This window comes from Chenopodium album, chromosome 11 (genome assembly GCF_948465745.1).
Source record: "Chenopodium album chromosome 11, dcCheAlbu1.1, whole genome shotgun sequence".
In the NCBI taxonomy this organism is placed as follows: domain Eukaryota; kingdom Viridiplantae; phylum Streptophyta; class Magnoliopsida; order Caryophyllales; family Amaranthaceae; genus Chenopodium; species Chenopodium album.
The window spans coordinates 9062342-9079177 of NC_137844.1; the positions used below are offsets into that span (position 1 = coordinate 9062342).

Here is a 16836-nt window from a genome sequence, read left to right on the forward strand (position 1 = left end):
TAATAAGTCTAAATATTTTTTGATCCATTATGTGACATATATAATGTACTTTTAAAAAACAAAAAACCAAAAAACAGAAAACCACAGCGATGCCAAACGGACCCTTAGCTGCAGCATCTTTCTGATAAATACAAAGAATAACTCATTTCCTTTCATTGTGAAGAAAATTGTTCACAGGCAGCAATTTCACTGACATTTCGCAAGAAATTGCTCTTGAAAAAACAAAATCAAGGAAAAGTGTGTTGCTGCCATCACTATAAGCTAATGCTTTTTACAAGTCTGGTCAGTGGAAGAAATGAACTCAATTACCTAAAGAATTAGTAAGGTCCTAACTACTGAGTTACCATATACAGTGATTGAGGTATATATCAGGATGGGTTATCTACATCAGCTTTGCAGAACTTCCATGAACCATCATCTTGCCGTCGCAGAAGATAGCTGATTTTATAGGTGCTGCAGCCATATCAAAACAAAAATGTCAATACATTTCAGCCACCTAGAATGAAAATAAATAAATAAATAATGTTCAATTCAAAAAGAAAATTGACATGCCCTTGCCTATTAATAAATTTTAGATTATTAACCATAGGGTATGTAGCTATGGATTATAAAATAGTTCAAAATTTAAGAGTATTTTAAGTTGGAGATTATTAGCTAGAGCGTGTATCTCAAATCTGGTTATATTCAATTCGGGTTGCATCCAAGCGCAAACTTCTTTTGGGAAGGATTTTATAAGCTGCTGCACCCCTTCCCAGAGTTTATTCTCCTCACCCAAAGCCAAATCGGGGAAGAGGGTCATCTTATATGCTTTATTTCCTCTCCTCTGAACTTCTACACTCTATTAATTTTCCCAGTCTCTACCATTTTCAGACACATAATATCAAATTTAAAGTGTCCTTTCTTCTTCAATTTTCAAACACTTAACAATGAATTTATGAAAGTGAGGATACAGTGTATGGAGTTTGAGAGTGAAGAGAAATTAACTGAAAGAACTAAATAAAAACCCTTGCAAAAAAGAAATTCAGCTAGAAAGCAATAATAGCAAATTAAAAGAGAGAAGTTTGACTTCAAAATGTCCTTAGATGACTAGCATTGTTTAAAAGCACCATATCAAAACTGAATTACTTTATATATAACTTATTGTTATAAAGTCATATATCAACTGGCAAAAAGAAGCTATGTTAGGAATCTTAGGATAACCCATCAGTTTCATGTGGCCTTTATCTGTAATATCATGTATAGAGATATTTGCGCAAACCATCTGAACATTCAAAATAAGCTTTAAAAAAAAAGGACCTAATCCTGAATGTCATCTCATTTCAAAATATACTTGCATAATACAAATTAGTCCTCACAAAAACAAGCACATAAAATATAGATATTCCAGAAATTTCCTACCACCAGCTCAATCCAACACCCTCTCTTATAGCTGTTTGTTTAGTTAACTATTCGATCTACTTTATCATAATAAGAACCATGCATGTATTACGAAATCAATTTTAAGTTACACCTCAAAGAGAATAATAGTTAATAAGAGCTGAGAAATAACACTAGTATATAATAAAATCATTGAACTCAAATCTAAAAGTAACTTTATCAACATATTGACATAATTGTAAGTTACACCTCAACAAGATTGAGAAGGGGAAGCCTAACAAATGGAAGCAGTGGCCGTTTAGTGTCCTTTTAAAAATGTCTACAATTTTTTTTATTGTTCAGTGCTTTCAGTTTTATGTGCATCTCCTCCATGTTGCCTTATTCGTTAAAGGAAAAGAGAAGTGGGAGGTAAGATAAGTAGCTTCAATGAATTTGCATCTGTGAAAGTTGTATCAAATGCCATAACAAGCCAAAACATGGAAGTAATACAAACTGATCAAGAAAGCGTGGCTAAAGCAAAGGATTTGACTCTCTGAGAAACAAACTTGGGAAAATGATGATTTAAATGCTGTCTTACCTATAATAATTTGGATTCCTTTGTTGATCTTCTTCAATAAGCTCTGCAGCTTCCTCCAACAGAACATCAATTTCTGCTGTTTCAGTGCCGGTGGCATCTGAGAATGTATCAGCTCGAAGGACTGATAATTGCAGCAAAACAAATCTCCAAAAACATGATTTGTCTTTGGCTGCATCTGCCAAAGCTTGCCACTGGGAAAAAAGCACACACAATTATCAAGCACATTACATATTACCAGAGGAGTTATAAGAGTCTCCATTATGAGACCCGTCATAACAATACAATTATATAACAACACTGAAAAGGAGCGGGAAAAGGCATTAGTATAAAAATAGCCTATATACTTCAAATTATAGTGGGTAGATAAACATGAGCAAATGCCAGGCAATAACACAATGAACACCATTCTGTAAATAATAATAAAGTTATAATCAATTTTGAATTGTGAATGTCAGGAGGAAAGAACAGAGCAAGACTGAATAAAAGAAATGTCTTCAAAATCTAGAATGGTTGATATAAAATATTCTGTTATAAGCACTGCACTACCATCAATTTTAAAAAAATACGGACCACAAGTTATACGAATAGCACGATCTAGGTACAACAAAAGCCCTTTGATTTCCATCTTCCTTTGGACTTGTTGAGGGTTGTAAACCAACTCAATGCCAACAGTTACTTTGCAAATGCATAAATACCAGCAGGTAGCTGGGATGACAATAAAGTCTGAAGCTCAAATTAAGCTAGTAAAAAAGGAGAATTATAGCTGAGTCCTACCTCAAGCAGCATAGAGTCATCAAGAACGTCAAAGAGCAAATGAACTTGATGATCAGGACCGAGGGCTTCAGCTTTGATTACTTGCCATTGTCTTACAAGAGCTTCAGCTTCTTTAAGAGTCATTACCCTGTCATATGAAGCAGGCACAGGAGATGATAAGCCAGCCAAGACAGACGATTTTTGCCTTTTTCCTGTGTCAGATTGATTTCTGACTCCCAGCTTCAAAGTTGATAAAAACTGCTGCATTGCTGCAGCAAAGTTGTTACGCATGCCATTATGCCTAGAGTGATCACCAACAGATGAGCATAAAGTTTTTCTATTTGCCAGTCTGGAGCCATACACACGCCCACTTTGCCTGCTTAACATCTTTGAAGTGGCAAAGACAACACAACCTAGAACTGCGACAAATGTTATACGCCCGAAAATTTTTCCTTGAGCCATCCAGCTAGTAGCAGCTTTATGATTGTAGCTACCAAGATCTCGCTTTAACTGTGGGGGTGGTGGTGGAGTGGCTGTTCCGGTCTGGGTGCTAGGTTTAGCTTCTTGTAATGGACTTCGCAGATTAGTAGGAGTCAACTGCTTTACAGCAGGCCCAAGATGTTGGGAGGAGACCAATGAAGCAAGACGCTCATCAGACACCATTCGATCAGACAAAACAGCAGGAGATATTGTCCTGTGGTTTACATTTGGCATAGAAGGTGACAAACCTCTACTTTGCTTGTTGCCAAAAGATTTCTTCTCCTGACCAAAATACCCAGCCTGTAGGAAAACTAAAAATGATATAGTCCATTATTTCATGAATTATAAACCATCAGAAATGTAATCATCGTACCAATGAAGGGGAACACTCTCGGGTATCTGAAAACAAGCACAGCACAACATCTTTCAGCCATTTTTCCTGGTCAATATAATACAACAGATGAGTAAAAAGTGTCAAAAGGAATACAATTACTGCCTGACTCAAAAATACAAGATATAGTGGCATAAGAAGGAAGAAAAAAGAATGATCAAAATCAACAAGTAATTTCAGTTTCACTAGGGAGCAGAAGGAAAGAAAAGACAACAAAATTAGTTAAACAGCATGACTACTGTTCCTGCCGATTAAATGCTAGAAGCTATATGCACCCTATGATCATAATTTCTCATGTTTGACAGGACTAATACAAACTTTATTACCCAATGGTTGTGTCCTCAAGGTGTACAAAGCAAAATCATGTCTTCAATCAGTCATCAAATTAAGGCTATCCACAACAGATAAGAAAATTCCAAAAACAATTGCTTACAGGAGACTAAAAACAAAACTATATCATTGTCATATGATGCAGCTTAGAAAAGTACCCAAAGGTTTTTCATAATGCATCATGCCAAACTGAACTCACCAACAGACAGGTCTAAATCATCATCAAAAAGGAACCATTAATGTCAAAGGTCTGTTTAATTTTACAGGTACTGCTGAAGGTCCCCAACAGCCTATATACATGACATAATGACAAAAGGTGAAAACATATACCATCACAACTCACAAAGGATCACTAATCCTAATGATTCCTGAGTCCTGCCAACCAACAAAAAATAGCAAAAGAGTACAGCAATTAATCTGTAGCAAGTCTAACAATCAACAGAAAACATATCAAAAAATAAAACATATAGATTTATATATAAGAGCTGACATACTACTGAATAGTCCGAGGCAGGAGCATCTTTGCCTTCCTTTCCCAAGAGTGAGTTTCTAGATCCTGAATTTCTACTGGATTCAACCTGTCGAAGCCTTTCAAGAGTGTCTGCCTCACTACCCTGCAAGAAACAATCTTGAGCATCTGACAATTGCTAAGGACACATTAATGAAGTAATAAGGAAAGGTTAAACCTGTCCAAGAAGGAACAGGCAAAATGCTTCTTCAAGTTTCAGGTCAACACCATCGGATGCCATCAGACACTCGCATATTGATCTTGCTTTGCTAATCTATGCAACGTGATGAGTCACAATAATTAGTGCCCAACTCATTCCAGAAAAGATAACAATTCCATTAAGTTCCTAAGAATAGATAGGTATTATAAAAACAACGGATCTCAGTAACATTGCTGAAAAGCAAAAGTCAGTTATTTTTTAAGAGTTTTTTTAATTCCAATAAATTAATTAATAAAAGGTATCCAAATATCATAACTTTTATCTAACTCAATTTTCTTAGTCCATAAATCAAACTATTTCTACCATCAAGGTTGTGAGAAAATTACGCAGTCTCTTTGTCTGCTAGAGAACCCAAAAGCTATATGAGCCATCAGTGCAGTGTAGAAACAGTCAAAATCAATCACCACCCTCTGATTTTGAGACCCAAGAGATTTCTTGTTCTTACGAGTCAATGCTAAATTGTCCCAGGGGATCAGATCAACAACTTCTGAAGCCGTGAGTTTACCAAGTGCATTACTCAAGAAGCAGGGCCAATCACTGACCCGGCATGAAGCTTCTACATCAAGACCTTGCCTTAGCAATTCCCGCAAAGCTGCCATTGCTCCACGCCTGCGTTCAGCATTGTCTGTAGTCTGAGGCATTGCCAACAATTCCAATGTGCAAGCAGGTGCAAGCCCTTCTAAAGAATCTTCTATCTATAGGCAAGGCCAACAAAGAAAATACAATTATAATATATAAATGAACTTCATTCAGCATGCCATTGAAATACATGTGGAGCATGCAACCTCTAAATTGAAGGCAATGGAATAGAAAACAAAATGACACTAAGAATGATAAAACGTCACACGGCACACAACATCTCATTATGGATTTATGTTTCATTCATGGTATTGTACTTATAAGCAGGAGAACAATTGTCAGCATGTACATATAATAGTTCTGATCTAATCTATGCCATACAGTAAAAGCAATAAACATGTTATTTCAGTGATAAGACATCTCAATTTTGTATGCATGTATACCTTCTCCTTGGCTGCTCAAAAACAATAATACCATCTAAATCATTAAAAGATAAAAAGCAGCAAACCAATATCAAAAATGAGAATAAACTGCAGATATTGTGAATCTTCACACATAATGAGCTTCACAGACTCTAACAGCATATAGAATGATATATTTGAAAATTAGAATATCATAAAAGAAAATACTACCTCCAAAAGAAGCTTCATTTTTCCCAAGGATGTCTTACTCCTCAAAAGACATTGGGCACGAGCAAGAGCTTCAAATCCTTGCGACACTTTATTCTTCTCCAAATGGATCTTGGCGATTGCACACTTCAAGAAAGCACCTATGATAAGAAAAGGACACATAACAAGGCTGCTAGAATATACTGCAGCGACTCCAGATATCTTTCCCACTTATCTTACCTCTGCAAGAGCCATAGAAAGAAGTACATCATGAGCATGTGGCTTGGCATCAGGGTACAGGAGAGCTGCTCGACCAATGTCTAAAACTAGCTTCTCTTCTCCAACCTAAGAAATAAAATAACAAAACATCAATGATAATTCAGGACAAATCTCTAGTAGATTAAGGTTCCAACAGCAGTCGTACAATGCACCCCGGCTAAGTTCAGAACAAAAAGATGCACATGCAAAAGGGTAGCTCAAAGCTTCTAGAAAGAGCAATTGACAAGGTATTTTTCCCTTCATATCTACTGAAAACAGAAATATAAACTAGCCTTTCTTGGGCGTTAAATGTAGCCTAGACAAAGCAGGTCAAAACAGCTGTGAGAATCCCACATCTGTCATCTTACATATGTCGCTCGAAAATAATGATTAAACATAACAATAACAAAATCCAGCACAGTCTAACATGAAGTCATAAACGATAATACCTCTTGAAGAAGGCAAAGAGCACCAGGTAACCAAGCCCACGGAATGCGCAGAGTAGATTTTGGTGGAATTTTCTCTTTAGTATCACCAGCATACTCCGGTTCAAAAAGGAGTTTATCTCTAACATCCATCAACAAATCCTGCAAACATAAACACCACAGCATTGATTTTGAAATGAAAAGACATTCTAACTAGCATTCATCCTAAGTAAGCCATTCAACAAGTTACATCTACCTGACGGGATACAACAGCCTCCATTGAATACCCTTCTTCGACCTCAGCATTTTTTAGGTCCATCACAGACTTCACAATCTGATCCTTCTCTGCCTTATCAGGAACACCAATAATCTGCATAATTTAATTGCAATGTAAGCTTGCTATCCCAGGTTTCAAGTGTAGGAGAGTTAACAAACTTTGAAAAAGAAACAAAGAGGTTGAACAGCCTCCTTTGGCTTCAAGCCTTCAAACATTTCTAAAGATAGCTACATTTAGAAAGGATATCCTCTAGGATACACACATAAAGCCACTACATAAAGTATCAGCTTGAGCAAGACAAAGATTTTGGATGAGAAACCCTCCTCCCAAATAAGCAGTATCCAAAAGTAGGTGCTATAAGGCACTCCATATATAGTAGATGACATTCTGCAGCTATATAATTTTTTAAAATACAACTGCACTGTGGTCAGAGCATAAACCAAAAAACTGCACTGTTTGTTAGTAAGACTTGAGACTTTAAGTGCAAATTCTACATCAAGACACAAAGAATTAGCTCAAATATGCCCATTTCACCTATTGCATTTTTTGGCCACTCAAAAATGTCAATCAAACTAAGACCGACTTGCATAAGAAAATGCATCTAAAAATCTAGATTGTCTTTCATCAGGTCTGTCAGATGTCTGCACCACTTTGAATATAACTCCCTCAGTCCCTCTGAATCAAAATATAGCTATTCTACACTAGCTAGTAAAATAAAACCCGTCACAATATAATATTATACGTCAACTGAGCGGTCTGAGCCTAATCTATTCAATATTAAATGGTATTTTACAACTCCAATGCAATTTTAACTTGTAGAACTCAGCTTCCTAATATATGTACAAGTTATATCAACCATTTCAGATCAAGGAAAGTAGTACACTCCACTAGTTCACTACATAGTTACAACCCATTTCAAAAAATCAGCAGCTCCACTATTTCCCAAACAGCTATAATCCAAGAATACACTCATTAACAAACATTCACCTCACCTGCCTCACCAAATCCTCCTACAATCCTGTGAACCTAGCGTCATTTTCCAGTAAAACAACCCACATTTTCACTCCCCATTCCCCACTGTTAATCTATGCACAAGCAAACATCAATCAGCAGCTCCACCATTAACCAAACAACTATAATCCGAGAATACACTCATTAACAAATATTCACCTTGCCTGCCTCACCAAAACATCTACAGTTCCGTGAACCTAGCGTAATTTTACAGTAAACCAACCCACATTGTCACTCCCCATTCCCCACTGTTACTCTCCGCACACGCAAACATCAATCAGCAGCTCCACCATTTCTCAAACAACTATAATCCAAGAATACACTCATTAACAGATTTTCACCTTGCCCACATCACCAAAATATCCTATAATTCTTCGTACCTTTCCAGTAAACCAACCCACATTGTCACTCCCCATTCCCCACTGTTACTCTATGCACAAGCAAACATCAATCAGCAGCTCCACTATTTCCCAAACAACTATAATCCGAGAATACACTCATTAACAAACTTTCACCTCACCTACTTCAGGAACCTAGCGTAAAATTCGATAAAACCACCCACATTGTCACTCCCACTGTTACTCCACGCTTAAGCAAACATCAATCGAAGAGTTAACAACCTACATTATCACCGGAAAAATCGCAATCATACAACACAAATCTACACGAAAGCTACAGCAATTCCTCAACAATCAACGACAATTAACCCACATTGCACTACACCAAATCAAAAAATTGCAGCAAAAATCCAAAAAACATATAAATTATTACTATAACCAAAAAACAAAAAAAAAAAAACAGCAATAAATGACTAATTTTTCAGTGAAATGAGGAGAGAAAACCTGGTAACAAGAAACGGGAATTTCAACACCGACATGATTAGAAGTATTATGGCCATTAACATGAGCATCCAAAACACGAAATGCAGTAGCACTAGCATTCACATTTACACTCCATCTTCTTCGTTCAACAGATCTATGATGATGATGACGACGATAAATTACAGCAGCACAACAAATCAAGGAAGAAAACGACGAGAATCTTCTAGAACAATGCGAAGCTTCTGGAAGAGAGAGAAAACCACCGCCGGCGACGGTGGTGGGGGTGCCGGAGCTCCGGCGACGGGAGCAAAGAGGGGAATTGAAGGAGCAACAGTGTGATGATGAAGCGATTTCTGGCAATAAAACGGGAATTGGTGCCATTGAATTTGTCGCATTTCAAACCCTAATTTTGATTTTTAGTGGAGTTTTAGGGAAGAAGTTGTTGCGTCATTTTGGGGATTTTTGAGGAGTGGAGTGATTAAGGGATTTTTGTGAGAGAAATTTGGGGGTTTTATTTTTATTTTTATTAACTTTAAACATGTGTAAATCGTGTATTTTTCACTCTTTAGCTAAAACTAATTTCTACTTTTTTAAAATTTTGTTTTTAAGCTTGAATTAGTGAATAGTCAGGGTTTTACCTCAGGTCACTATTGTTATAGATGTGCAATCGATAATTATTTTTAAAAAGGATTTTCAAAATTGAAATTGTTTATTGTCAACCGACATTGAGTTATTCTTTAACTTCTTTTTATTTATTTTTTTAATTGAACCTTGTTTGCACTTATATATTTCTTTTTACATGTTAAGAACATATTTGATCATTTGTTTAGATGCTTAGTCATCTTTGTTATAAGAGGTTGAATTCCTTATGCTTTTATACAGAGCAATATTGGTTGCTTGGGTAATGTGTCGTATTATACGAACATACGATTGGTTGTGGTGTCACGAAGTGTTGGGAAGGTGACGGGGCGCAATACAAAAGAAACTACGTGGCATATCGACATTTTAAGGAACGTCTTAGTATAGATATGAAAAAGGGTTTTATGAGACTATGATTAGATGAAGTTATCAACGAAATTTATCACTTGAAAACAAAAATGCATGGTTTCTTAGCAAAAGAAAGATGAAGGATTAATAAATTTGTAGACTTTTAATATGATTAGAAAAAGTTCAAAAAGTCCAAAATTTTTATGTTGGATTTTCATTGGGATTGCTTGTACTAAGCAGTAGCTAGTTATTAGCGTAGGAAAATTAGTCAATTTTTTTGTAAATGATGAGCAACTTCAAACAAAACAGAAAGAGAAAAAAAGAGATAAATGTTGAGTTATAGACATAGGTAGTCATTACAATGAAAACTTAGGGGTGTAGCGGCTCGGAGTAGGGCTGTCTTATGCAAATAAGGGGCTTTGTGCTATTTTTATTACAATGTTTAAGAGTTTAAGTTTACAATATTGCTAATAATGAAAAAAAAAAAATGATACAAATATTCAAGTTTTTTAATAGTGAATTTATGCATTAATGATATACCATGATATACTCTGTAAGTGATATACATGGAAGACGTAGATAATGTTATATTATTGTAATGAGAAAAATCATTTAGTTAATTAAAATAATTATAAAAAAAACAGATAAATTGTGTGCAAATAGCAAAAGATACATACATGATAATATTTTTTACATTTGTTTTTGAAAAAAAAAAGTGAGTATTACATTACACAAAACCAAAGTTAAAATAAAAAGAAAAGAAAACAAAAAATGTGAAGTGTTAACGTTAGCAAAAAAGTCGAAAATATATATTCCTGAAGGTTCGAACCTCACACCAAATCAAACATTGCCTATTAGTTCTACCACCAAGCCATCAAAGTAGTGTATGAAATAATGTGTACAATTCTAATTTTATACTGTGCATTCATTTGGGGCCCTTTAAATTTTATTGTATGGATGAGTTTACTGCAAGTCTTGAGCAAAGTTTCAATATGAGTTTTGTTCAAGATTCTTGTTATAAATTCATCAAAGACTCATGTGATGACTCTAATGAGTCTTGGATTGAGTTTGGAAATCATAACTCATGTTGAGACTTCACATGGAGAACAAATAGGGCCCGTTAGTTGGTTGGTTGTCAATCAAAACTTGCCATCTCACCAACCAAAAGCTTATAATAATTTTTTAAAAATAAATTAAAGATTTCTTACAAATAAAATAAATATATTTTGAAGAGAATAAGTAAATCAGGAGTGAATCTTGGAATAATGTGTGAATTTCGAAAAAGTGTTGTATGAATCTGAATAATAATAAAAAAGAAAGTATTTAAAACTTAATGAAAAGCTGATATGACATAGTCCAGAATCTGCGTCCGAGTCTAAGGATAAACTCACCCTAACTCTTAATGCACCTAAAATTCTGTTTCTAATATATAACCTAAAATTCTGTTTCTAATATATAGTTTGTGGTTGTGAGCTAAAAAAAAACGATCACAGTTTTGTTGATAATTTGGAGTAATGTATTAACGAATTAATTTTTTATTTTTTTTTAAAAAAATATGTAGTATTAGATTTAAATGAACAATTTCCCACGATATCAATATTATTATTTTAAAACAAGAAAACTTAAAGGAAATATAAGCTGTCCACAAGTCCCCCCTTAAAATCAGTTTTTTTTTTTTTTTTTTTTTTTTTTTTTTTTTTTTTTTATCCCTATCCTTTATTCAGTTTCAACCATATGACGCTTGACGTTAAAAAAAACCATATGACGCTTTATTCCCTTCCAATTTGTCTGTTCATTTACATCAATTCCTCCATTCAAGATGTTTTTTTTATCCTTTCCCAACGATACTCATCAGTGTTAATTTCGATCTTCAGTGTTGTTTTTTTCTTTTTCAATTTAACTTAATTTCTACATTCTATCTCTCTTCCATTCTTTCTACCCCAATTCTAATTTTTAGGTCTGCAATGTTTGTCTCTTCCGCAATTTTTGAATTTTAAAAGTAAATATTTGATATTTTGATATTTTTCTCCTTCAAAAATATTACAATATAATTACATGAGGATTTTATATTTCGGATAATTTCTAGTACTGCAATGATAGGAAATTCCAGTTGCATTGTTGCAAGTTAATTTGTGATGATTCTTTGAATAAACAGTATATCAAAGTAAGATTTCTTTTTTGGCTTGTCATTTGATTCTTATTTTTAATATATTTTACAAATTTGGTTGTTACGGTTCATCGTAGTATTGTTTTTTTTGGCAGATTCATCATACTATCTTGGAATGTATAAAAATTTAATTTTAAACTAGAGAATTACGTGCAAATATATTTTTTTACTCCGAGAATTCCTTTCTAATTCCAATTCACTATGCATTCACATTTAAAGTTTCGCTTAAGTATGATCAAAATTTGTTTTCCACGTTTAAAAGAATTACTGCGGACCAAATGACTAATAGTGAGGAAAGTTCAAAATCTTCAAATTGGGCTACAAATTCTCTTTTAATAAACATGTTTCTTTTATTTTATGTATATTGTAGAACAATGAATTAAAAAAAATAAAATAAAATTGTAGCCTCTATATGTATATATATTGTATTGCGTAGTACAAGATTTCTATATAAATTGTCGAACACCATTTATAAATTGTAACTATTATAGATGATAAATTGTTTAAATTTCACAGACTTTTAAGTGTATTGTACATTAAAAATGCTAACATAAAACTATTGTTATCATATTGACTATTATTATAAGATTCGATAGTAATGTTTATATATTAAAAAAAATATATATTAAACCATTATGCATAATATAATGTTGAGATCCTATATTAGTATTTTGTTGATGTTTATGTTTTAAAAATAAAAAAATGTGAGTGTTAGGCAAAATAGTAGTTAGGGTAGCTTTTAGTGGTGGAGGCAGCTTTTATGAAAAGTTACAAACATTAGCTTTCTGAAATTTGTGGTAGCTGTTGAAAATGTAATCTATAGTTTTAAAAATAAAATATTGATTTTTATATGTAACAACTAGTTAACCGCTACTTTACTGAACACTTATACCTAAATTATCTATTTTCACAGCTAACAGCTACCTATACAGCTAACAATAACCTATACACCTAACAGCTACCTTCACAGCTATATTTTGCCGAACACGCCCTAAATCATACATTTCCTCTCTCCTCACTATCCCACCTCCCTTAGTTTTTGTTTTCTTATACTATTAAAAATACAAAAGTGAATCCTTTATATAATAAACAAATGTTTTAAAGTTTTCTAAAATTACATGTCCACCCTAACGTTCCAAGTATTATGGGATGGAGGGAGTTTTTTTTTTTTCCTAGTGAATATTCGAGCGTTACTCGGACAAGGAACTAGTCTCTTTATAAATCATGTACTCGCATTAATGAATCATTTTTATTTTTACTTTTATTTTTTTTGGAAAAAAAAACACATATTTAACACATGCTCTAATTAGGGATCACCATTAACCCTCACCACTTAGGCCCCTTTCACTTCACTTTATTTTTGCCGAACTGAAATTATTTTTAATGAAACAAAATTATATTTGCTGAATTTAAATTAATTTAACTGAACTTAAATTATTTTTGCTCAACTGAAATTATTTTTACTGATTTTCTATTATAATTCTTTTTTAAGATAACTGGATTTTATTGAACTGAACTTATTTTTACTGATTTTCTATTACAATTCTTTTTTAAGATAACTGAATTTTACTGAATTGAAATTATTTAAACTAAAATTAATTTTACTGAAATGAACTTATTTTTACTGAACTGAACTTATTTATACTTAATATTATAAAAAGTGGAGTGAACCGGCACTCACAATTTTACACAACTTACCAAAACGCCTCGAAGATACAAAGAGTTCTTATACAGAACAACCAGTACAATATTCGCCGCCACCCTCCTGTCTCCCGCCGTTTCACTCATTGGAACAGCCGAACAGGTAATCCTTCTGATTTCTGATTAATTTTGGGTGAATTATGTTGTTACAATCAATTTTATTTTCTGGGTAAATCATGATTTTAGAGCATACTGAAACTTTTCTTGTGATGAATTTGAATTAGATTGACAATAAAAAGTTCATTATTTGAGAGTCGCTTTGCTCAAATAAGAGGTACTGTAATTATCAGTGTTCTTGTGTAATGGCGTAGAAAATTTGTAACCAATTTGATTACAACAGTAAAACGTCAATTGGCTATGAGTGTGCGGAATTTTTTGTTTATTTGATTGATTAATAGCTTTTTGTGGGTATTAATGTTTATTGGGTCGAATTTCTAGCCGAATTCAGTTGATGGGTGGGTTTTATTAGTGATTATGAACTATGTTTCTCCGGATTGGTACCCATGTCCAACACGAGTACGTGTCAAGTGGGTGTCTTGCCCATGTTAAACGGTCAAGGATTAGTGACACGGGTACTTGAGGTGAAATGAAGAGTCTGAGTAACGTATAATATGAGGATGTGGGAAGTTCTTTTTGTGGCTTTCTGTCATTATATAAGTCAGTATTATGGAGGTATGTTACTCTATATTAATCAGGTTTCTTCAAATTGGTAGCTAATATTGAGGATGGATAACATACTTTGTGTTTGACCCGATCACTTGACGCATCATCAAGTAAGTACCCACTTTGGCTTGGCTGTGGAAGAACATGACCCTGATCCAACTTGTTACTTATTAAAATGGTCTTTTTTTACTTGCCCTGACATTAACCCACCTCGACCTGCCTTATGACCAGCCTTAAGAAGAATCATGTTGTTCCGGGACTTGGGTTTAGCTCTTCTGCAATTCATTGTTTTGAGAACCCAAGGGGCTCTTCATCATACTTGAAGGACTCCAATCTTGTTCTTTTATGACTCTCAAAGGTGCCATTTAGCATTTGTAGCCCCTTACGTGGCTACATGCTTTAACTCCACTATAATTAAGCTGCAACTTTTAGAGTTCAGAAATTAACCTTCATACTTTTTCCTGAGGGAGAGTTTTTGTGAGATCTTCAAACTGTGTTCTTTGAAAAGCATTTTCCCAAAGTTTCTTCTCATAATTAGTGTAAAATTGCCGTGTCAGGCACTTAGACTTTAGTACCTCATTGGCTTGTCAGAATTACTTTATGTCGTCTGAAAGTGATTGTCTTCTTAGGGTTGGCAACTTGGCACAAATCTCTTAAACTGTCTCTAGGCAACAAATCGATCAATATTGAATACACATCTTCTATTTGTCTTATTAGTTTGGTTAGTTTGGATAAGAGTACAAGATAGTCATCATGGGACTGCAAAGCAAAACACCCTACTTAAAAAATACTACTCTTATCCATGAAGACGAATTGCCAATGTTGACAAACCATGGATGACTGTGTTTGACAGTTGTTTTCTAATTTGTGGTTAAGTCTTTGTAATTGTTATTCAGTGTTTTATTATTTCTTCTCTGCTTTTATGTGTGCTATCTTTTTGGTTTTAGAAAATGAAGCAAGAAGAAGTGACTTGTTGCCAGATTCAAGAATGGTATCCAAAATTTAAACCAGTCTCTATAAAGACCTTTATCCATGAACTCCCTGAATCCTTTATTCAGTATCTGGTTGGAGATTCTGGTCCTTTTCTGCTTCCCACGTCTGTGTCAAATGAAGACGCCTTGCCCAATAGGATTCATAAACCTGAAGATGAGGAGGACTACCAACTGTCGGAAGTATCTGAAGATGAGTCAGAGCCATCATCACCACCCCCTTCGTTCCCAGAGCTTGAATTGAAGATCAAAGATTCAATCGAATCCCTTGGTGGTGCTGTCTTTCCCAAATTAAATTGGAGTTCACCAAAAGATGCTGCTTGGATCAGCACCACTGGAACCCTCAAATGCACTTCATTTAGTGACATAGCTCTCTTACTCAAAGCATCTGATTCTGTAGTCCACGATTTGTGCCATCCATATGATTCATGCAGTGACAAGACTTTGTCAAGACCCCCTCAATTCTACCTTGCCTTACGCAAATGGTACCCCTCTTTGAGACCAGAGATGGAGTTCCGTTGCTTTGTCTGTGCTCAGCAACTTGTTGGAATTTCTCAACGTGAAGTCACTGCTTATTATCCTGCTGTACTGGAAAAGAAAGACGAGCTCAGAGATCTGATCCATGATTTCTTCCTTGACAATGTTGAAGGGAAATTCAAATCTGAAAATTACACTTTTGATGTTTATGTTACGAAAGACAGGAGGGTGAAGCTGATTGATTTTAATCCTTGGGGTGCATTTACCCTGCCGTTACTGTTTACTTGGGAGGAGTTAGAGCAAGGTGGAAGGGTAGAGGAAGAGGTTGATTTTAGAATAGTGGAAAGCCAGCATACAGTGCGCCCAGGTTTGAAGACTGCAGTCCCTTATGATTATATAGATATGAGCGCGGGAAGTGGTTGGGATCAATTTTTAAGGAATGCCGATGAGGAGTTGCGGTCTCCAGAAGCAGGTGCATAAACATTTGCCATCTGGTTAGCTGGAGCTTACTGATTATGATGTAATATCCTATTATACTTTATTGTATGCTTAGCTAACTAAGCCAAGTTCTTTCTTATTACAGTATTACTTTTGACTTAAAGTCAAGAGTATTGATGTTGTATGAGTTTTCATTTTATTTTTTTAGTGTTAGTTTTAGGGGTTATGTTGTAGTAACATACTCTTAATACAATCTTCTCACATTATCTTAATAATAATTAATTTAATTTCATTGATAATCATTTATTATCTAAACTCTAATGTTATATCATCCCAACGTTATTTTGCATTGATTTCTTGTATATATTATCTTAGGTGACCTTAAATAATATCATATATAGATCTAGTTGTGAATTACGGATTAGTTATCAATACAAATCTTATGATATAAAAATTAATATCCATTGCTCGTCATAAAAAATATCTTAATAACAAGCGCTTTGGGGCGTTAGAATAACTAATTAATGCGTGTGATATGTGCTTACATATGAGCCTCAGATAAGCAATTTTACACAAATTAACAAAGTTAACTTAAATGTGTGCGTGTATTTGCACATTAGGGCAGGTGAAACAACCTTAATTTAAAACAAGATATTCCATTAATGCCGCATCCTCACACCTGTTATGGACTGTGTCATCGAGTCTAAAATAATCAAGCTTACAAATAGGCCTCATATAAGCATTACAGTCTATGTTACTCGGACACGGGTACGGGTATCCGATATTGGTACGGATCCGA

The 16836-nt window shown here is 34.4% G+C and overlaps 2 protein-coding genes across 2 annotated transcripts; one reads left to right on the forward strand and one right to left on the reverse strand.

The window, feature by feature from the left end:
• Nucleotides 1-129: 129 nt before the first annotated feature.
• Nucleotides 130-9047, reverse strand: LOC145568494 (plastid division protein CDP1, chloroplastic-like). The gene is made up of 12 exons (XM_081627917.1): nucleotides 8637-9047; nucleotides 6763-6876; nucleotides 6531-6668; nucleotides 6064-6168; nucleotides 5848-5970; nucleotides 4963-5331; nucleotides 4595-4690; nucleotides 4403-4522; nucleotides 3561-3626; nucleotides 2729-3487; nucleotides 1955-2145; nucleotides 130-453 (listed from the first exon to the last, which is right to left on the reverse strand). Exons 1-12 carry the CDS (start codon nucleotides 8994-8996, stop codon nucleotides 369-371), a joined length of 2526 nt encoding a protein of 841 aa, XP_081484043.1. The 5' UTR covers nucleotides 8997-9047; the 3' UTR covers nucleotides 130-368.
• Nucleotides 9048-13453: 4406 nt separating this feature from the next.
• Nucleotides 13454-16336, forward strand: LOC145568495 (uncharacterized). Its single transcript, XM_081627918.1, has 2 exons — nucleotides 13454-13573; nucleotides 15081-16336. The coding sequence occupies exon 2, from the start codon at nucleotides 15084-15086 to the stop codon at nucleotides 16077-16079; it is 996 nt and encodes a 331-aa protein (XP_081484044.1). The 5' UTR covers nucleotides 13454-13573; nucleotides 15081-15083; the 3' UTR covers nucleotides 16080-16336.
• The last annotated feature ends 500 nt before the right edge of the window (nucleotides 16337-16836 follow it).

What these genes read in the sequence shown, in the direction of transcription:
- LOC145568494 (XM_081627917.1), bottom strand. Translation starts at nt 8,996, where the DNA reads ATGGCACCAATTCCCGTTTTATTGCCAGAAATCGCTTCATCATCACAC. An exon ending in AAATGAAGCTTCTTTTGGAG is followed by an intron (nt 5,332 to 5,847) that starts GTAGTATTTTCT and finishes CCTTGCCTATAG; the next exon opens with ATAGAAGATTCTTTAGAAGG. An exon ending in GCCTGTTCCTTCTTGGACAG is followed by an intron (nt 4,523 to 4,594) that starts GTTTAACCTTTC and finishes TGTTTCTTGCAG; the next exon opens with GGTAGTGAGGCAGACACTCT.
- LOC145568495 (XM_081627918.1), top strand. Translation starts at nt 15,084, where the DNA reads ATGAAGCAAGAAGAAGTGACTTGTTGCCAGATTCAAGAATGGTATCCA.